Source organism: Nelumbo nucifera, chromosome 3 (genome assembly GCF_055504915.1).
Source record: "Nelumbo nucifera cultivar China Antique chromosome 3, China Antique-T2T, whole genome shotgun sequence".
Taxonomy (NCBI): domain Eukaryota; kingdom Viridiplantae; phylum Streptophyta; class Magnoliopsida; order Proteales; family Nelumbonaceae; genus Nelumbo; species Nelumbo nucifera.
Genome location: NC_142651.1, coordinates 33,722,197 through 33,744,853, shown reverse-complemented (window position 1 = coordinate 33,744,853; position 22,657 = coordinate 33,722,197). Strand labels below are relative to the sequence as shown.

Below are 22,657 nucleotides of genomic sequence, written 5' to 3'. Positions count from 1 at the left end.
AACGTTTCCTCCTCCATCCACAAGTTTGAAGGCAACTTGGTTCTGAAAGGACTATTGTGTCTGTGTCTGGGTTTTGTTGGCGTTGGAAGTTGGAACCTTCTGCTCTGCCTCATCCATTATCGGTTGCCATTTTCTGTGATCAGGGTTTGTTTCTTTCTCCTCTCTTGATTTGCATTCTGTTTTATACAACTTGCATCGTCCAGTGATAATTGAATCAGGTTTCATCGCGTTTGGCTCAACGATAATCCTTCTTATGACCATTCCTTTATTATTATTATTATTATTTTTTTAATTTTCAGATTATAATAAGCTTGCTTTCCTCCTCTTGTCTGTATATTCTTTTTTTTTTATATATATATATATATATATATATATATATATATATAATAAGCTTTTCTTCATATTCTCTTTGCTGTTTGCTGCCTTCAAGTTGGAGTTGAAAGAAAATGAGTAGTTAGCTTGTCCAGTCATGCTCATGTATGCTGAATGCATGAGAACTCATATAAAAGAACTAACTATTAAAGTTACAGGGGATAAGAATGGATAGATCACTCTCAGAGACTCTGAAATAATTTGCTTCAACATTAGTTGTTCCCTTCGAGCATGCGTGCTAGAATACAGTTGCACCTAATTGGTTCAGTATCTCCCTTGGAGTAGGTTAACACTGATCATTATCTGCCAGTTTATTTTTTTTCCCTATGTGCTTTGGTTCACTGTGAAAATAATCAATCCAGTTTATTTTTTTCTCTGTGCATGGAAGCCCATTCTTTCCATTTTTCTCTTCTTCCATAATGAATATATATAATCTGCATTTTGGAAGATTTGATTTCTTTTTTCTTTTCTTTCCTTCTGTCTCCTGATTGAGAAATGTTCCTGTATCTGGCTCTCTGTTGTGGCCCCATTTCTCTTGGAAATTCATGGAATCTTTTGGAGAAGAGTGTTTCAGATAGCTTTCTTTGGTTTGTTAACGCAAAAGATGGTTCCTCATACTCATCTTTCTTCCATGTCCCTGGCAGTTGGCAATACTTCGATTTGCTTAAAAATTTTGTAGTCAATCAGGTTCTAGTTAGGCCCAAACACTCAGAAACTCTCCCCCCCTCCCCCTGAAGTCGAGGCTTTTTGTTGAGAGACTTGCTACAAGAAAAAGATACCTATTAGATGCTCCAGAAGAGTTGGCTTTTGTCTCTTTAAATATTCACTTTTGTTCAAAACACGTAGTGGGGTCTATAAATCTCATTTATCTTTTGTTTGTCTAGAGCAATTGTTTGGGTCCTTTGGGAATATTTACTTTTCCCCTTCAGGTCCTTTCTGATTTTAGCTTGTTACCTATCACACCCATGATGATGAAGATTATATAAAGGTCAGTAGAGAAATGATGTTCTGGAGCATTTGGAGCGAGATAATGTTAGGATGTTCTCTGATATCCCTCCCCAAAGATCACACATACAAAAAATACCTTAATATCCAACCTAAACTATCAAAATTACATCCTTACAGAATCAAACCATACCCTGATTCGCAAGCCAATTGGCAGCAAAATTATCTTCTCTAAAGATATGCTAGTACCTAATTACATTTAACCAAAGTTGCAAACAAAGCAAGTAGCACACTACCACGATTGTCCTGGCATTTCAAGGGGGTCTTCAATTCCACATAGGCAATTGATGACAATCTTTGAATTGCCTTTGATAACTATATTCTTATTCCTGAATTTGGTTTCAACACTAAGAGCTTCAAATGCTGCCCAAGCCTCAGCCAGGTTAGTAGACCATGAATCAATGTCCATGTATATATAATCAACTACATCTTCTTTGTTACTTCTTGTCACAACTCCAACGGTACATGAGTCCAAACATGGAGTGGGCCATTGTTCAGGTTTTTCCGAGAAACACCATCACGTTTGCTTAATTTTTCTGCTTCACCGTTTCACTAGTTTTTGTCAGAATGTGTTAAACCACCTTTGAATGCCCTTTCATCTCAAATTTCAATGTAGAATGATAGTTTCCAAAAATTTTGGCCTATCAAAGCAAAAATTTTGCACCTTTGTGTAAAATGTTCTTGAAACCCTACCAAACTTGGTCACCTCCTAGAAGTCTCTACTTGTAGTCCTAATTACAATATTTCACATCTTAGACCCATTTTTGTCAATTTGAAACCTTTCACAGTTTTGAGACAATTAGGGGTGTAAACGGATCAAATCCGATTAGAAAACCCGATATCCGAATTTGATTCGATATCTGACGGATATTGAAAATAAATATTCGAATATTTGATTCGATTTGAATTAGATTAATTAACCATTTTAGATAATTAATAAATATATAAAATAAATATTTTATTGATATAAAGTATATAAATATATATTATTTATATAACTTAATTATTATATATAAATTATATAAAATATTTTATATATTATATAAGAATTAAATAATCGGTCGAATTGAAATATTTATCGAATCGAATCAGGTCATATCTGAATTTGAATCCGATTAACTATTCGGTAAGAATAGGATATCCAAATTTGACCGATTAGATATTCGAATTATCCGAATTCGATTCGATTATGTTGAATATCGAATTCGAAATCAGATTTTCGAATACCGTTGACACCCCTACAGATAAACTTGTAGTTCTTGCAGTTAATCCCAATCCAACCTATGTATTCACCTTAATTTCATTCTTGCACGTTTAAACTTAGTTCCTAGCTCTGGAAGCCCATCTTGAGTGAACCTATTGTAAATAAGTTTGCTATCAGAGTAGTCGTGTTTCATTAAGGTGAGGTGTTTGGATGTATGAGCAATGGTTCTTTGGGTATGTAGTCAATGTACAACTACAATATAGAAGCTCTACTTTGGTTTCTGCATGGAACATCTCAGTGAGATGGATCATAAGGTAGGCTGGTCCATTTGCTTACAGTTTAAGTAGGAGATAGGGCTGTTCATAACAAGACCCAAACCGATCAAACTGACCAGCCCAGTCCGATCCAACCCGAGTTGGTCGGTTTTTCTTCAGCACCGGTCGGTTTTGGGTTACAAAAAAACATTAACCGATGGTTCGCTACATGAAAACCGAAACCGAACCGACCCGAACCGACTTAGATATATATTATATATATATATATATAATATTTCAGATATATATATTTGTGGAAATATATATATATATATATATATATATATATCTATCTTTATTTCAGAAATATACATATTATATATAAAATTTCTGATATGTAAAATATCACTTTTAATCCATCAAATCATTTTTAATTTCTAGGCATCCAGCCTTTGCTTTCTTAGACTTGAATCCTTCACCGTTCACACCGAAAGAATCATTGACAAAACCGACCCAAACCGATTCAAACTGACCAGGTCGGTATTACTTGGTACTGGGTCGGTTTCGGTTTCATTTCTAGGTAAACCGACCAGGTCGGGTCGGTTGGAAAAACGCCAGTAAACCGACCCAACCCGACCCGTGAACAGCCCTAGTAGGAGAGTGGATTAAATGTTTGAATTGTATTTGATTTCTTGGTTTTTACTCCTTGTTGTGAATTTGCTAGTGTGCTTTCTGAGTTTCTGTATGCATTTTATCTATTCTTGGGAATTTTGATCATTAATAGAATCTATTCTAAATGAACAAAAATTTTAATTACATGAAATCCAAATTTAACTTTACAAGAAACAATAGGTGGTAGAAAGGCAAAGAAAACAGTTAGTAGATGCTAGTATTATGGGTAGGGTGAAGCGTATTTTAAGCTTTCATACAAAAAAAAAAAAAGATTGAGTTCAGACATGTAAATACTGAACTGTTAATGTTGTTTATTTGACTTTTCTAATGGATTAGACAATTTTTTCTATTCTTTTTTTCCTTGTACAAGCACTGATTTTGTTTCCTCGAGGAGAAGCATATCTACTCACCTCCTTTCAACTATAACCAGGAAATCCTTTGGGCATTTTCATCTTCTAGAATTATTAACGAAGTTATGGAATTTGGTGAACAAGATGAGTTACAAGTTGAAAAGAAGAGGCTCTCTGATATGGGGAACGTAGGTGAGGGATGCGACAGAATAAGTGATCTGCCTGAATCAATTCTTCATCACATTCTCTCCTTTCTTCCTGCTAGATATGCTGTAAGGACTAGCATTTTGTCAAGGAGATGGCAACACTTGTGGTATTATGTTTCCATTCTGGATTTTGATGATGATCTGCTTAATGATGATGGAATCAATGAAGATTTAAAATGTAAATATATGGATTTTGTGGATAAGGTGCTTGTTCTCCACAGTTCGCTTAATTTATACAGAGTCCGTCTTCCATGTGGTGACTGTGATGCATCCCGTGTTGATACATGGATCCGCGCTGCAATAAATCGTGAAGTTAAAGAACTTAGTCTCTTCATCTCTCCTACGGTAGAATTCACGCTTCCCTGCTGCCTTTTTACATGTGAATCACTAGAAGTGTTGACACTGCATTTGGATGACTCTGTTCTCTACCTTCCAACTTCAATTTTTCTTCCTGGTCTTAAGATCGTGAATCTTATGTCGGTTATATTTTTGGATGGAAAGTCAGCAGATGAATTCTTTTCCAACTGTCCAGCCCTTGAAAGTTTGGTAATGATGTGTTGTGACATTATGACGTCTGGGTTCTTGCATATTTCTGCTCCGAAGCTAAAGAGTCTATCAATTTGTGGGGGCCATAATGGTTTAATACATTCTAAGATCAAGGTTTCTACCCCAAGTCTTGTATCAATCAAGTATGATTGTTATACTGCCCAAGATTATTTAGTAGAGAATACCCCAAATCTGATTGATGCATGTATTAAGTTGCAAGCCAATTTTGGGCAGAACACAGTTAACAGTGTCCATGGTTACCTTGCAAATAAATTCCATAGACAACTTTTTATGGTTGAGGTTCTGAAGTTATCAGATTCTAGCATTGAGGTATGGCTTCTTTTCTTCTCCTAGCGTTTCTACCCTGCATGTCTCTATTTTATCTGATTTGTTATTCAAAATCTATGTAAGTAAAATGCCTGAATAAGTAACCACATTTATTTATTTACTTATGGTGAAAGGCCACATTTTACTTATTTAAATTTACTTAATTTAAGCAGCATATGGAGTTTCTAACTAAAATCAGGCAATGACCTCAGTGTCTGCATGTGTATGATGACCAAGAACGTTGGGAATCAAATAGTTTGGACTTGCTCTGTCCTTTAGATCATCTGAAGACTGTTGAAATCAAGTGCTTTGAAGGAAGGGATAATGAACTTGAGCTTGTGAAGTTTTTCCTCAAAAATGCAGAGGTCCTGAAGCAGATAACAGTTGTTGCTACTCCTAATTTATCTGAAGATCTAGGGAAGCAAATGGAGATATCCCGAATGCTAATTACTTTTCCAAGAGCCTCAAGAACAACTTTGGTTGATTTCAAAATTTTAGAACGTGGAGTTCATTATGATCAGGCCAGTGTATTATCTCGTGAGGGTACATGGGAGCCATTCTTATTTACCCGGAGGAAACGACCACTAAAATTAGTTGAATGGGCTAGAATGCGTATGAGACGTCCAGATGATACAGTGTTAGCGCCACAATATGAAGAGGACCGGTTAATCTTTTGTTGAAGGGCTGTCTAAGGATCGTTTGGACCCAACAGAACTGAACCGAGTTGATCCAATTTAATGGGGTCTCGGTTTGCAACATTTGTCCCGATTGTAGTTGGGTTGGATCTGAGCTTAAAAATTATGTCTCGATTATGATTGGACCGGTTGTTCCAAACTGATTAAGACCCAAAGCGACTCTATATAATATGAAAATACTCAACCTGCAAATTTGCTAAATCGACAAATTTGAACATGACAATATGATGATATTACAAAGATAGGTATTAGATTAATATATACATGCGTGTAAGCATTACACGCATAGATATACATATATTATAATTTGTTGCTGATTTATTTACTTATTTCCACAATTTTTTTTTTTAACTTTTTGAGGATTACCTTCTAATTTTTCCAGAGGTTGGGTTAAACACATGTGGACTTATGTGAGGACATTGTGGTGTTCTACACCATATAAATAGGTTTAAGTTGGCTATGCAACATCTTGGATCGTGAGCCTTTGAAGTAAATGGGCTTAAGGCCCATAATTAGATCAAGTAAGTTGCTACATGACAATCTGGGTTTGGAAATGGGTATTGAGTACCTATCCTCTTATGAGGATAAGGCTTATCTAAAAGAGTTCAGATCCAAATTAGAGGGTGAACTAGACTAGAACACCACTCTCTATTGTTCTCTTTTGTTTTCCAATAAATCCTATTACAACCTAAGCTTTCAAGGACTGATAGAAATTAGTTTTCTTTTGATTTTTGTAAGAAAAATTCAGAGGAATTTTATGCTCACCTTCCCTAGTTTGATCCAAGCAGTTGGATTGCAGTTTTGCTGAAAACTATGTTGTTGAATCAGTTTCACCGATACATTATGCCATTTTCAGTGAAGGCTGGTTTTAGGACTGATTATAAAAGGCCCTCTTCCCCCGAGGATAGAGGTAGGTGATAACTTTGCGCCATCTGGTATCCCATCTTCCTTGCCTTCTCAAGAACATTAACTTGAGTTTCGGAGCATTTTCATCGGGTTCCTCCCCTGGAGATCTCTTGTTTTCCTCCCTGTTTCAGGCATCTTCCGCTCCGTCAGAGGCAAGACTACTGACAGTTAGGACCGACCGGATTATGCTTCATCATTTGGCGCCGTTTGTGGGAACGCTTCTAAAAGCCTCCCTCTAAGTTTTCACAGCACATTTTTTCCCGAAAACCCAACATCCATGGCTTCTTCAAGCAATGTCGGGCGCAACATGGAGATGAACAACACCAGGGAACAACCCCAGATCCCTGTGGTCCGCATTGGACAGTTCACCATTCCCCTCTCGGTGGATGGAATCCCCAGCCTGAATGTGCCACGAACAGTGGCGTCTGTTAATGTTCCCTTTCCCCCCTCTGTTGAAACAACTTTCGTTGAACCAACCGTTGTCCCTCTGGCAACCAGCCAGAACCAACTCGATGATCTGATGCATGGCATGCGGGCCATGCAAGCCCAAATGCAGCAGTTTCAACAACACCAACTTTACCAGCAGCAGATGCTGCATCATGTCTCCTAGTACCACTACCAACAGAAGTTCCCCCAACTGCCTCAGAGCTAGCCATAGCTCCCACCTCGACACCCCGCTTCCAAGCAAGCCAAGCCCTCTCCTCAAAGCGGGCGTCCTCACCGGGGAGAGGCTTCCCAAGCTCGGAGCCCCTCTAGAAGCCAGGCCTCATCCCCTGGCAAGAGAGAAAGACCGACTACCCCCGCCTTGCAACACGCCGGCGGATCAGGGACCCGACCTATCAAGTTAGCATCGCCTCGGCGCTCTCAGGGCGGGCTCCCGCCCACGGAAAACCAGCTCAGCGCCTTAGCCGCGGACTACCCCCAGCAGTCCGAGCCCATTGAGCTCGAAAACACTGAGGCAAGCAGTGCCAACACTGGGCCTTCCAAGCAGTAGAGGCGCCGCCGACGAAGTCGCCGAACTACCACCCACGTCCTGCCCGAGCTCCGAGGTAAAGAAGAAGCAAGATCGGACGAGGTATAAGTTGCCCCTATTCTCTCAGTCCCTTCCCCCTATCGTCAGAATTCCTCGTGGTTCCCATGCCCAAAGATTTCAAACTCCCTCCGCTAGACAAGTATGATGGGTCCTTTGACCCCAGTGACCATGTCGATGCCTTTCAATCCCAGATGCACTTGGCAAGGGCCAGCGAGTCCTGCATGTGTGTGGCCTTCACGACCACCTTTAGAGGAGTAGCCCGCACCTGGTATAGGAACCTGGCCCCCGGGTCGGTAAAGAGCTGGGCCCAGTTCGTTCAAATCTTCATCGCGCACTTCGTCACCAGCAAGCGGTGCCCCTGAACTGAGGAGAGCCTCATCGGCATGGTCCAGAAGGAAGGAGAGTCCATCCGGAACTATATCAAACGATTTAACGACACGTGCTTGGAGATCCCACGCCTAGACCCCGCAGTACAGCTCGCAGCGGCCAAGATGGGAGTGACGCACAAGGAATTAAAATGGCACCTGGTGGTCAACCAACCCACAACCATTGCTGAGTTCCTCATGCTCGCGGACAAGTTCATAAGAACGGAGGAAGAGATCAATCAAAGGACCGGGGGCAGGTTTGAAAAAAGAAAGAGAGAAGGAGAACTCCCTTAGCCAAGGGTACAACCGGAAGAACAAGGATCCAGTTCGGGGGCCGAAGCCGAGTCAGCCGTTCCGGGCTCCCATAGCAGGTCGGGCGGACTACATGCCCTTAAACGCGAAGCGGGATGAAATCTTGGTGACGATCAGAGACACCCTGTACGTGAAGTGGCCACATAGCCTGAAAGGGAACCCGAACGAGAGGAATAAAAACTTGTATTGCAGTTTTCATAGAGACCACGGTCATAGCACCGAACATTGTAATAATCTCCGCGATGAGATAGAGGAACTTATCCATCGCGGGTACCTAAGAAATTTTGTACAGCACAGTAATAATAATCTTAATAAGACTTTTCGGCAGGGGGAGCATAGCAGAGACGCTCCCGAGTCCAGCAGCCGGTCAGCAGAACAATCACAGAAGCAGTCCCTAGAGGAAAGGCTAGTTCGGGGAACAATCCACGTGATCGTTGGAGGATTGATCGTAGCTGGATGCACCTCGGCAGCAGCTCGGGCGTCAACCCATGAGGCCGCCAGAGAAGAACAAAATCCCCCAAAGCGGCCTAGGACGGAAGACCCCATATTCTTCACCGAGGACGATGCGCGCAGGGTTCACTACCCCCACGACGACGCACTTGTCATAAAGGTGAAGATCAATGACTTTGACGTCCGGCGCGTACTCGTTGACTTCGGCAGTTCGACAGACATCCTTTTTAAAGCGGCCTCAACTCCAGTTCCGAGAGAGTGACTTGAGGCCCGCGAACACCCCGCTGGTCGGCTTCAGCGGAGAAGAGGTCAGACCCCTGGGAAAGGTCATAGTACCTGTGGAGGTCGGCACGTGGCCTAGCACGGTAAGACTCAGACACGACTTCTTGGTGGTTGCGACCCCTTCCCTTTACAATGCCATAGTAGGTCGGCCGATCACCCACGCTTTAAAAGCCGTGGTGTCCACTTACTATTTAGCTATGAAGTTCCCCACGGACTTCGGCATTGGGGTATTGCGGGGCGACTGGCTCGAGTCCCGCAAGTGCTACGTCGCCGCCCTCAAGGGAAAAGCCAAGGTAGCCAGCGAATTTGAACTGGAATGACTGGCGGAGTAGAACGAGGGGCGAGCTGCAACCACGGAGGAAACTGTTCCCATCCCCGTCTCGGTAGAGGACCCAGCCAGATCACTTCAGGTCGGTGCTTCCCTGGAAGAACCCTTGCGATCCAAACTGGTACGCTTCTTACTCAATAACTTAGATGTTTTCGCTTGGTCCGCGGCAGAAATTCCTGGCATAGACCCTAACCTTATAACTCACAAGCTCAATACTGACCTTGTAGTTAGGCCCATTAGACAGAAGAAACACAACTTAGCCCCAGAATGCTGGAGGGCGGTCGATGAGGAGGTCGAGAAGCTCCTCGCAGCAGACTTCATAAGGGAAGTTCATTACCCGAGCTGGGTAGCCAACCCCGTTCTGGTAAAAAAGGCGAACAACAAGTGGCGCATGTGCGTCGACTACACCGACCTGAACCGAGCTTGCCCGAAAGATTGCTTCCCCCTCCCCAGGATCAACTGCCTAGTGGACGCGACCTTGGGACACGAGTTGCTAAGCTTCCTGGATGCCTACTCAGGCTACAACCAAATCAGGATGGACCCGACCGACGAAGAAAAAACCGCCTTCATAACCGAGTTCGGCCTGTACTGCTACAAGGTTATGCCCTTCGGACTGAAAAATGCTGAGGTAACCTTCAAAGGCTTGTGAATAAGTTGTTTCAACCCTTAATTGGCGCAAAGATAGAATGTTATGTAGACGACATGGTCGTCAAGACACAGTTTTCACATGAATTAATACAAGATTTGCATTCTGTCTTTCAAATTCTGTGCCAATTTGGCATGAAACTAAACCCAAGCAAGTGTGTTTTCGGTGTCACCTCGGGTAAGTTCCTAGGGTACATCATCAACTGGCGCGGTATTGAGGTCAACCCGGATAAAATAAAGGCCATCCTAGATATAAGACCACCCCAAAAAGTAAAAGAGATTCAGAGGTTAAATGGCAGAATAGCCGCTCTGAGTCGTTTTATTTCTAAATCGGCAGACCGTTGCCTGCCATTCTTTAAGGCAATGAAAAGCAAAGGGTTCAAGTGGAACCCGGGATGCCAGCTCGCATTTGACGAGCTCAAAAGATGCTTCGCCAGTGTCCCAGTTCTGACCCGACCCGAAGAGGGCGATGTTTTAGAGCTATACCTCTCGGCAAGCAACGAAGTGGTCAGTTTGGTACTAATAAAGGAAGTAGATCGGGTCCAACGACCCATCTATTATGTTAGTAAAGTATTGTAGGGAGCGGAAACGAGATATCCAGAGATAGAAAAGATAGCCTATGCGCTGGTCATTGCGGCCCGCAAACTCCGTCCGTACTTCCAAGCCCATACCATCATCGTCTTCACCGACAAACCCTTGAGGCAAGTACTGCTCATGCCCGAGGTCTCTCGTCGATTGACGAAGTGGGCCATCGAACTCAGTGAGTACGACCTCCAGTCAAGCCACGAAATGTTATCAAAGCCCAAGCCTTGGCAGATTTTCTTGCAGAATGCACATTCAGCTCCGAGGTCCTTAGCCCGATCGAGCACGAGGCTCCCAGTTCGGGTGAGCCCGGTGCTCCCATGCTAGTTGAGTCCGAGCACCGTGAGGTCGCACCCAGTTCGGTATCTCTCCTGGTTAGGCCAAGCGCGAACTGGGATGAGGAGCCCTGGATCCTTCACATAGATGGCTCCTCAAATAAGTAGGGCAGCGAAGCCGGTGTAGTTCTTCACTAGGCCAGGTACCGACCTCCACAGGTACTGTCACTCTTCCCAGGGGCCTGACTTCCTCTCCGCTGAAGCCTACCAAGGGAGTGTCCGCGGGCTTGATGTCGTTCTCCTAGAGCTGTAGCTTGTCGAAAGCGTCCTTGAAGAGTATGTCCGCCGAGCTTCCGGAGTCGACTATGACACGCTTCACCTCGAAATCATTAATTCTTATCTTTATGACGACCGCATCATCGTGGGGGTACTAGACTCCACGAGCGTCATCCTCGGTGAAGAAAAAAGGCTCTTCTAACCTTGACCGCTTCGGAGGATTTTGTTCTTCTCTTTCTATCTTGCGAGCTGATGTTTTCGCCCCAGCTGAAGTGCAGCCCGCGACATTCGACCCGCCGGTGATCATTTGTATTACTCCTCGAACTGGCCTCTCTTCGAGCAACTGTCTCAGTGGCTGCTCATTTTGCCTATTGCTGGATTCAGGAGCATCTCTACTTTGCTCCCCTTGCCGACCTGTTTAACTTTTATTATCATTTAATAAAAAGTTTTTCAGATATCCGCGACGGATGAGTTCTTCTATCTCGTCGCAGAGGTTCTTACAATTTTCGGTGCTATGACCGTGATCTCTGTGAAAGTGGCAATATACATTTATGTTTCTTGTGCTTGGGTCTCCTCTCATCCGAGGTGGCCACTTCACGTAAGAAGCGTCCTTGATCACCTTGAGGATTTTTGCTCGCTTCGCGTTCAAGGGAGTGTAATTTGTTCTTTCAACTGGAGGAGCTCGGAAAGGCTGATCCGGTTTTCCTCCTCGAACTGGCTCATCCTTCTTTCTCTTGTTGTCCCCGTTAGTTGAGGTCTCACCTTCTCTTTTCCTCTTCTCTGGTGGATTCTCGCTCTTCTAGTTCATCTCTTCTTCTGTTTCGATGAACTGGTCGGCGAGCTTGAGGAACTCAGTGACGTCTTTGGGTTTGTTGGCGACCACGTACCACTTGAATTCCTTGTAGGTGATTCCTCTCTTTACAGTTGTAAGTTTTACAGCGGGATCTAGATCGGGAATCTACAAGCATGCATCGTTGAATCTCTTGATGTAGCTCCGGATAGATTCTCCCTCCCTCTGGACTATTCCGAGCAGGCTTTCCTGTGACCTCGGACACCTCTTACTAGTGATGGAGTGCGAGGTGAAGATCTGCACGAACTGCGCCCAACTCTTAATTGTCCTGGGCACAAGATTTCTATACCATGTGCGAGCTACCCGCTTAAAAGTTGTGGAGAAAACAACGCACATACAGGATTCATCTACTCCGGCCATGTGCTTCTAAGTGGCAGTATACATTTCAATTCCAATTCCAACTGTGGACCAAATAAACCCTTATAAATAGTTGATTGAATGGAAAATGCTCATTGGTAATGAGGGTACTATAAAAATTTTATAGACAAAAACTGTGAAAAATTTAAAAAAAAGAAGAAAGGAAGTTAAAAATAAAGTGAATGAAGTTAAATTTAAGGCTTATGATGAGCTTTATCATAAGCTAGGCATTGAAGAGGAAAAAAAAGGAAAGATGAAAAACTATTGTGAACAAATATAAAACCATGTTAAGTGCATTAATGATGAAAGTGAAAAAGTCTTGGTAAAAGATAAGAAAAACAAATAAAGATGAACAACTATTTTGAAAATTTTGAATGAACTAGGATGTTAATGGAAGAGAATCTAACTTAAAAATAATACGAGTCTTCGTATAGTTAGGTATATGAAAGTATAAAGAAAAAAGTAAATAAAATGAAGATGGGAAAGCCATCAGGATTTGGGAATTCAATAGAACTATGGAAGATATCACAACTGCAAATGGCTGTGATCACAGTGGGAAGATGGTTTATGATAACTGAATCGGAATTGGGAATTCCCGAGAAATGACCTTGCCGAAGCCCCATGACAAACTCGACACGAGACCCAGTGAAACCCTTGTCATTTTTTGTGATCAAGGTTTGTTTCTTTCTCCTCATTTGATTTGCATTTTACTTTTTGCAACTTGCATCGTTCAGTGAAACCCTGAATCGGGTTTCATTGCGTTTGGGTCAACGGTAATCCTTTTTATGACCATTCATTTTTTATTTTCAGATTATAATAAGCTTGCCTTGTTAGTTGTAATTGAAAGAAAATGAGTACATAGTAGTTAAAGCCATGTTTGATGATTAAGTGGTTGTTAATGAATGTACTATATCTGTTGTTCTATTTAGAGTTTCCCGAAAATAGTCCAAATGAGCTTCGTGCGTACCATGTTTTTGTTGATGTAACGGTTGCTATTGTTTTTAAGAACAAAACCCACCCTCTTGAAAAGCCCCTTGATGATTCAATGATCCTTCCATGACCCGGATAGATGACGGTTTGATGGATTGAAGTTTGAAGGGGTTAATCATCTAGTTAAATAAAACAATGATTATTTTAACCATAAAAAAACTATTGTTAAAATGAATAATTGCATGGTTGCTACATGAATTTTTGCATGCAAGGTTCTGATAGGGGCGTATCAGACTGTATCGAGGCTCACATCCCTTTTTTAGTTTATTTTATTTTATTTTATTTTTTTTCCATCTGATTCAGAGGGGTCGGTTTAAGACTCGTCTACCCCCTGCACTAGGTTATACCATGAAACACCCCCTATAGGGGTGTATCAGAATGCTCACGATACGATATGTATCGGTCGATACAGCCTAATATGTATCAAGGCAAGTTATGAACCTTGTCTCATCTTATGGGCCCCCATTACATAGCTAAGTTTCAAATTCTAGCGCATAATATTAAGATACCTATTGGGATGCAGTAAGATAGAACTGTAGCTGACTTGGATGGCCAAACTGTTTGGACTGAAAACAGTTTTGAAATGGTTAGAAAATCACTAACCCAGATGGTTGAATTGTTAAACTGTTCAACCCAAGCCCTGCATTGGTAGGAGCCTCATGCCCTCAGATCATGAAAGAATGGATTCTCCCCACAGGTACAAAGAGGTAGAAGATTGGCCAATGTTGATGTCAAGATGGTTACATTGTCGGTAGGGGTACAACTCGGCCGATTGACCCGAGTTAGCGGTTTACAATGCTTCGGCTCAGGCCTTCACACTCAAAGCTTTAGGTATATGTGAAGTATCGAGGGAGGAGAGTTTGAGGGAGTCATTGACTGAGTAAGAGATACATAAAAGATTGATTACCACACTTAAATTCATTGGGAGATGTTTTCAATGTGTGGCTGGATGCCCATGCTCTCAGTCTCAGTGTATTTTGCACTGTTTTTTATTGTTGGACTGACTAAACATAACCCAAATATAATGTTTGGACTGGACTCAAATTGACTTGGTCCAATTGAAATATATTATTATCGACGTACAATAATTTATATATAATTTTTTATTAGTTCATGTTGACATAAATTATGTAAAATTTATCATCATCATCCATTCTTTATCCCAATTATATGGGATTGGTTGCATGAATCCAGTTTTGCTAATCCATTCTATTTAGAGTTATTCCTAGTGTTAAATTATTTTTTATTTTTGTTAAATAATGTAAGACAAAACTCATTAATATAAATTAATAAAAAAAATACTCATTATTTTTATTATTCCTTTCCATTATTCACTATATATATATATATATATATATATTATTTTTTGTTCTATTTTATTTTCTTCTCTGGCCAACAAATTAAAAGGCCAATGTAATTAGCTGCTATCCATGCACTCGGCCTAATTTCATTATTTTTTTCCCGAATTACACCAAAACAAGAACCTTAATTGACCAAGTTCTACAGTTTTCTTCTTTCTCTATATTAGGCATCATTTGTTATCCGTTACTGCAATCCTTTCTTAGTCTGCAGCTTTGTGGTGCTTTTTGAGGCTTCCTACCTCTAATCAAGTAATGGAGCGTTATAGGACAGTAAACATCACCATTGTTTCTGCAGAAATTTTCATGGCGAGAAGCGACATCAGAGTCTACGCCGAGACGTACATGGACGACGACCCTGGGGAGAAGAAGCTTACTGGTGAGGAGAGGGGTCTGAATCCCAAATGGGGAACGACGATGAGGTTCGAGGTCAGAGAGAAAATGCTCAGAAGAAACCGACTTATCATCAAGCTGCGTCGCAAACGATCTCTAGTCTCAGACAAAACCATCGGAAAGGTTCGTATCAGCCGGAACGACCTGGTTAACCACGGAGAACTAAATCAGGCTTTGTACTACAACGTATACAAGGACAGACTCTTGTCATCTCCCGAGAGACGAGGACGGCTGATTGTCTCCTTTCGTCTCGAAGAGGTTTGTTATCGCAAAGTTCCAAACAAAGTGATGCAGTTCTTCAAGGGAGTCGCCAAATTCGGCTTCAAAACCGTTTTTGGATTTGGTTTCCCCTCCTCGTCAGGTTGAAAGTTGAATCCACTCTTTATAATCATTACTTCTCATCTCTCCATCTCCAGATGGATCATAGACCATAGATCCTTCAATAAAGTGTGTGCTCTCAGTGTTTTTTTGGTTTTTTGTTTTTTGTTTTTTTTTTTTTTTTGTGTGTGTGTGCAAGTGCAACTGATGTAGACCATTCCATTTTGTGTATTTGTCTCGACCTTTAATATCTATATTTATCACCATAATAAGTGTGGGAAAATAAAACCCTATTGTCCCTTTAATATCTGATGGGCAAGTAGTGTTTCCCATATAAAATCTCCCTTACCTAAGTGAGGTTTCAGTGTTCTTATGCTATACAAGTTATTCCGGTAGTAAGTGAGGCTAAAGGGAGAGAGATTGTTTACTCGAGTTATTAAGGGCCATTTGTCGAATCTTTTTTGAAAAATTTTGTGGAAATTCTGGAGTTGTTCTATAGTGTGGATGCGAAATTGGTGGGTGCACCACCAATCTTCACCACACAATAGTCCACAACTATTTTAAACTGTGGGCAAACTGTGTGGACAAGACCAGTCCACACCCATAGTGGTGTTCTGTAGTATGGTATTGACTGGTCCACACCACACTTTTTTGATTCCATGTATTTCATGTACATGGAATGAATGATATACACAATTAATCATAAAGATGTAATTTTTGCATTTTGTATGATAAATATTAAAAAAAAATGCATCAATAAATTAATATTAAAGATGTAATTTTTGCATTGTGCAAGTTATTAGTTGTATGCAAGCTTTTGTATTAAGATCTTGACTGTTTGAAGACCATGTGGTTAAGGTGTGTCTTTTCGTGCATCTTTCCATACAAAGACGAGTTGAAAAAAACACCCAAAAAGCTCCATTTGAAACTTCCCGAAAATTACCCAAAACGGGTTTCATGCATCTTTTTGGCGAGACATCTTTTGGCGACTAGATTTTTTCCTAATCAAATGGAAAACTAAGAAAAAACAAGTTGTTGGGGTTCTAAAAGCTAATAGCCTGATTGAAAAGACGTGCCAAATGGGGCCTAATACTCTCCTGTATCTTTGGACCCAATATAATGGCAAATGAATGTAAGGACTGAAGATCATGGTCAAAATAAAATATATTCCTAACAGCATAAAAACTTAGAAGTTGGAACCAAAGCGGTGTTATGGATTTCTAAAACCCCTTGAGATTCAGGGTGTTCGACAACGTATGTATTTGAAATCGTGGGCATTTATTCACTAAACGTTTGTATTTGATTTATTTGTAAAACTGAGAAGAACAATAATGAACTTGTTTATTGACACTTAGGCACCATTAGGCATCACATCAGGAAAACAATGAATAAGCAAGCACCTACCTATTGGGGGAAGCGTTACAATAAAGTTTTCCCCAACGGTAGGCGCACATAGAAATCAATGCCTGCTTTTGCAAGTCTCTATAAGTACGAACTCACATAATGGGAAAAATGCTGAAGTGACGCCTAAATGGCAACGTGTATTTAATAAACACCCACGATTTCAAACACATGGAACATGGTTAATTTTATTTTTAAAAACATGAACAAATGCCATGTCGGTAAAACTGTATTATTTTTGCTTACACTCCCTTAACCATTATGTTGAACACTCCCTTAATCTCCATTCCAAAATCGAAGCAGGAATCCATCCTGGTCGTCCTTGTCTCCGGAGAATGTACGCAGTCTTACCTCTATACATACAAAGAGGTTGTTTATATCAATGTTTTAAAACTGACCCGAAGGTTAAACCATTTTTGGCTCTGGATCGTGGGTCATTGGTTCAATTGGCCGAGTTGAATGGTTCAAACCATGCTATGTCATCATATATATGTATTAAGTATATATATATGTGTGTGTGTGTGTGTGTGTGTGTATGTATTTTTATAATTTTTTTATCCCGGTTTTTTATTTTTTATTTATAAAAAATATTAAAAATTGCAATTTGGGGCCATAAAAGGGTTTTTTTTGCAAAAATAGCAGAGGCACCTTGGGGCGCATAGATCTTGAAAAATTACCCAAAATCAAAAAACAAATCACCCCAAGCAGATATCAGAGTGCAAAGTTATGGCCTCCGAAATTTTGCATACATTGAGTTTGCAACCCTCGACCTGGTGACTGGGTCAAATGGATCAACAATTGAACCAGTTAGGTTGAATGGTTCTTGACCAAGTCAATGATTTTTGACCGTCTAACAGGTCTTGACTGAGCTTGACCCGAAATCTTAAACGGGTGATGGTTCAAATGTTTTGACCAGCCAAGTCAATGATGAATTGAAAACATTGGTTTCTATGATTTGAACTCTGATCACCCAAGTTACAATTGGACAATCCAGCCTTTGCACTATGGCCCACCCTCCTTTTTCTGTCTTAAAAACATAATGGGGGCATAATGAAAGGGTAGGGGTGTATTTTTATGATTACAACCAAATGCCAAAGGAGTCTTTTGAGAAAGTTAAAGTTAATAGGAAGCTTAAATTTAGGGAAAATCTATGATGCAGAGAAAGATAAGGCATGGGAGAGTTTTGACCAAACAAAACCCACCCATGAATTTTGATAAATAACACCTAATTGGCTACTCCATTTATAATTCCATTTGACTAGTTTCACATATCATAATCAAACCCATTTAAGATAAGGCATGAGAGAGTTTTGACCAATCAAAACCCACCCATGAATTTTAATAAATAACACCTAATTGGCTACTCCATTTATAATGCTTAAATTTAAGCATTTGTTAGGCAACACAGGGAAGGTTTACTTTAAATTACTTATCCAATAGAAAAGATGATTTATTTTTGTTAATAGAAAAATATATGTTACCGGCCGGAAGAGGTTTGTCCAGGTTCACCCAGGATCTACCCTGAATAGAGCCAGGGCTCAACCCATGGTCCATAGATATGACGTGTCAAAAAATGCTCATAAGACTGCCAAATTCTACGTCTTTATTGGCGCCTAACCGCTTAATATTAATGCTTGGACAATAATCTCAGGAATGTTTGAATTCCAAATAATGGGAGTGGGTACATGCATCACCGGAAACTAAGGCTATGTTTGGTTGTAGTGTAATTTTATTTGCACTAGAATAAATGCATTAAAATATAAATGAAAAAAAATGTAAATACTCATTAAATTTTGTTTTGTGTTTTACTTTATTTTATTTCATGTCTTAATTTATTCATTTGTACTGCAACTAAACAAAATAAGCTAAAATTTAAAATAAAAAATAAATCAGAATTTTTACTTGGCCCAATTGAAATATATTATTAATGACTTACAATATATATATATATATATATAATTTTTTATTAGTTTTTAGTGAGACAAATTATGTAAGATTTATCTTGCATCATCATCATTATCCATAATTTTATCCCAATTATATGGGATTGGTTGTACGAATCCTGTTTTATTAATCCAATCTATTTAAAGCTATACCCAGTGTTAAATTACTTTTCATTTTTATTAAATAATGTAAGACAAAACCCATTAATATAAATTAATAAAAATAAAAAAATATACTCATTATTTTTATTATTCCATTCCATTATAATTTTATAAATTAAAAGGCCATCCGCGTGGCAATGTAATTAGCTGCTAACCATGGACTCGGTCTAATTTCATTATTTTTTTCCCCAAATTAGGCATCATTTATTATCCGTTACTGCAATCCTTGCTTACTCTGCAGTTTTGAGGCTTCTTCGTAGCTGTTATCACCGATATCTCTCTGTGCGTGTGTGTGTGTGAATATTAGTAATGGAGGCCTATAGGACCGTAAAAATCACCATAATTTCTGCAGAAGTTTTCATGAAGAGAAGCGACATGAGAATCTACGCCATGGCGTACATGGACGACGACTTTAAGAGGAAGAAGATTACACATTCCGAGTGGGGTCTGAAACCCAGATGGGGAACGACGATGGGGTTCGAGGTCAGAGAGAAAATGCTCACAAAAAAACAACTTATCATCAAGCTAAGTCGCAAACGACCTATAGTCTCAGACAAAACCATCGGAGAGGTCCGTATCAACCGGAACGACCTGGTTAACAACGCAAACGATAATCAGTCTCCTTCCTACGACGTTTGCAAGTACAGAATCTTATCATCTCCCAAGAGACGAGGACAGCTGATCGTCTCCTTTCGTCTCGAAGAGGTTTGTTATCACAAAGTTCCAAACAAAGTGGTGAGGTTCGCCAAGGGAATCACCAAATTCGGCTTGAAACCTTTTTGGGAGTCTCCTCATCAGGTTGATCAATCCACTCTTTATAATCATTACTTCTCATCTCTCCCTCTCCAGATAGATCATAGGCCATAGATCCTTCAATAAAGTGTGCTCTCTGTTTTTTTTTTTTTTTTTTTTTTTTTTTTTTGTATGCAAGCTTGTAGAAACCTTATTGTTTCAGTGAAGTTTCAGTGTGTAGATCATCTCTCCATCTCCCGCTAAGTGAAGTTTCAGTGTTCTTGTGATGTACAAGTTATTCCGGTAATTCGTGAGGCAAAAGGGAGAGAGATTGTTACTAGAACGGCCATAAATTATTTATCCACCCTGCAAGAGCGTATCGGTTACTCGAGTAACTAAGCGGCCATTTGGCAAATTTTTTTGAAAAATCTTTTGAAAGCTCTGACAGTTAAAAAGCAGTACAGCCCTATTTGATGTGTGTTTTTGCACAGGGTGTAATTTTTAGAAACACCGCGGCCTGCATTTTTTATTTTTTTTCCATTTTGTTGGGAAATGATCTAATTGCCAAAAGGATAAGTAAAGGCCGTTTTAGGCAATTTTCAAGAAGACACGAGGAAAAATATGCCATAACTAAACAGTTGTCAGGCTATCAAGATCTTAATGCAAAAGCTCATTACATCTTTTGACTACCAAAGCTACTAGAAGATCCTTCAAAAAATACGACCTTGTATGCGAGTTTCTGCATTAAGATCTTGACAGCTTGAAGACAATGTGGTTAAGGTGTGTCTTTTCGTGCGTCATTCCATACAAAGACGAGTTGAAAAAAACACCCAAAAAGCTCCATTTGAAACTTCCCGAAAATTGCCCAAAACGGGTTTCGTGCATCTTTTTGGCGAGACATCTTTTGAAGGATAGATCTTTTCCTAACCAAATGGAAAACTACGAAAAGACAAGCTGTCGAGCTTCTAAAAGGTGATAGCCTGGTCGAAAAGACGTGCCAAACGGGGCCTAATGCTCTCCTGTATCTTTGGATCCAATATAATGGCAAATGAATGTAAGGACTGAAGATCATGGTCAAAATAAAAAATATTCCTAACAGCATAAAAACTTAAAAGTTGGAACCAAAGCGGTGTTATGGATTTCTGAAACCCCTTGAGATTTAGGTGTTCGACAACGTATGTGTTTGGAACCGCAGGCATTTATTCACTAAACATTTGTATTTGATTTGTTTGTAAAACCGAGAAAAACAATAATGAACTTGTTTATTGACACTTAGGTACCATTGGTCACCACATCAGTAAGACAATGTATAAGTAAACACCTACCTATTGGGGGAAGCGCTAAAATAAAGCTTCCCCCAACGGTAGGTGCGCACATAAATCAATGCCTGCTTTTGCAAGTCTCTACGAGTATGAATTCACATAATGAGAGAAATGCTGAAGTGACGCCTATGTGGCAGCGTATATTCAATAAACACCCACGATTTCAAACACATGTAACGTGGTTAATTTTGTTTTTGAAAACATGAACAAATGCCTTGTCGGTAAAACTGTATTATTTTTGCTGACAAAGCAATTGCTTTTGTGTTTATAAAAACAAAACTAACCATTATGTTGAACACTCCCTTAATCTCCTTTCCAAAATCGAAGCAGGAATCCATCCTGGTTGTCCTTGTTGTCTCCGGAGAATCCGAATTGGACCATGCAATACCAAATTTCAAATCCGATTAGAAAACCCGATATCCGAATTTGATTCAATATCTGATGGATATTGAAAATTAATATCCGCATTCGAATCCGATTAAATATTCGAATATTCGATTCGATTTGAATTAGATGAATTAACCATTTTAGATAATTAATAATCGGTCAAATTGAAATATTTATCGAATCGAATCAGATCATATCTGAATTCGAATCCTATTAACTATTCGGTAAGAATAGGACATCCGAATTTGACCGGTTAGATACTCGAATTATCCGAATTCGATTCGATTATGTCGAATATCGAATTCGAAATCAAATTTTCGAATACCGTTGACACCCCTACAGATAAACTTGCAGTTCTTGCGGTTAATCCCAATCCAACCTATGTATTCGGCTTAATTTCATTCTTGCACGTTTAAACTTAGTTCCTAGCTCTGGAAGCCTATCTTGAGTGAACCTATTGTAAATAAGTTTGCTATCAGAGTAGTCGTGTTTCATTACGGTGAGGTGTTTGGATGTATGAGCAATGGTTCTTTGGGTATGTAGTCAATGTACAACTACAGTATAGAAGCTCTACTTTGGTTTTTGCATGGAACATCTCAGTGAGATGGTTCATAAGGTAGGCTGGTCCATTTGCTTACAGTTTAAGTAGGAGAGTGGATTAAATGTTTGAATAGTATTTAATTTCTTGTTTTTTACTCCTTGTTGTGAATTTGCTAGTGTGCTTTCTGAGTTTCTGTATGCATTTTATCTATTCTTGGGAATTTTGATCATTAATAGAATCTATTCTAAATGAACAAAAATTTTAATTACATGAAATCCAAATTTAACTTTACAAGAAACAATGCAAAGAAAACAGTAAGTCAGATGCTAGTATTATGGGTAGGGTGAAGCGTATTTTAAGCTTTCATACAAAAAAAAAAATATTGAGTTCAGACATGTAAATACTGAACTGTTAATGTTGTTTATTTGACTTTTCTAATGGATTAGACAATTTTTTCTATTCTTTTTTTCCTTGTACAAGCACTGATTTTGTTTCCTCGAGGAGAAGCATATCTACTCACCTCCTTTCAACTATAACCAGGAAATCCTTTGGGCATTTTCATCTTCTAGAATTATTAACGAGGTCATGGAATTTGGTGAACAAGATGAGTTACAAGTTGAAAAGAAGAGGCTCTCTGATATGGGGAACGTAGGTGAGGGATGCGACAGAATAAGTGATCTGCCTGAATCAATTCTTCATCACATTCTCTCCTTTCTTCCTGCTAGATATGCTGTAAGGACTAGCATTTTGTCAAGGAGATGGCAACACTTGTGGTATTATGTTTCCATTCTGGATTTTGATGATGATCTGCTTAGTGA

At 39.8% G+C, this 22,657-nt stretch overlaps 1 protein-coding gene across 3 annotated transcripts in view; it reads left to right on the top strand.

Moving 5' to 3' along the window:
• LOC104594966 (uncharacterized) overlaps positions 1 to 22,657 on the top strand; it is a 33,818-nt gene that overhangs the window by 8,582 nt on the left and 2,579 nt on the right. For all 3 annotated transcript variants that reach the window (XM_088900760.1, XM_088900759.1, XM_088900758.1), the window contains one exon: positions 3,938 to 4,939. In XM_088900760.1, the coding sequence (XP_088756886.1) occupies positions 3,938 to 4,939 (1,002 nt within the window). The remainder of the gene's footprint in view (positions 1 to 3,937; positions 4,940 to 22,657) is intronic.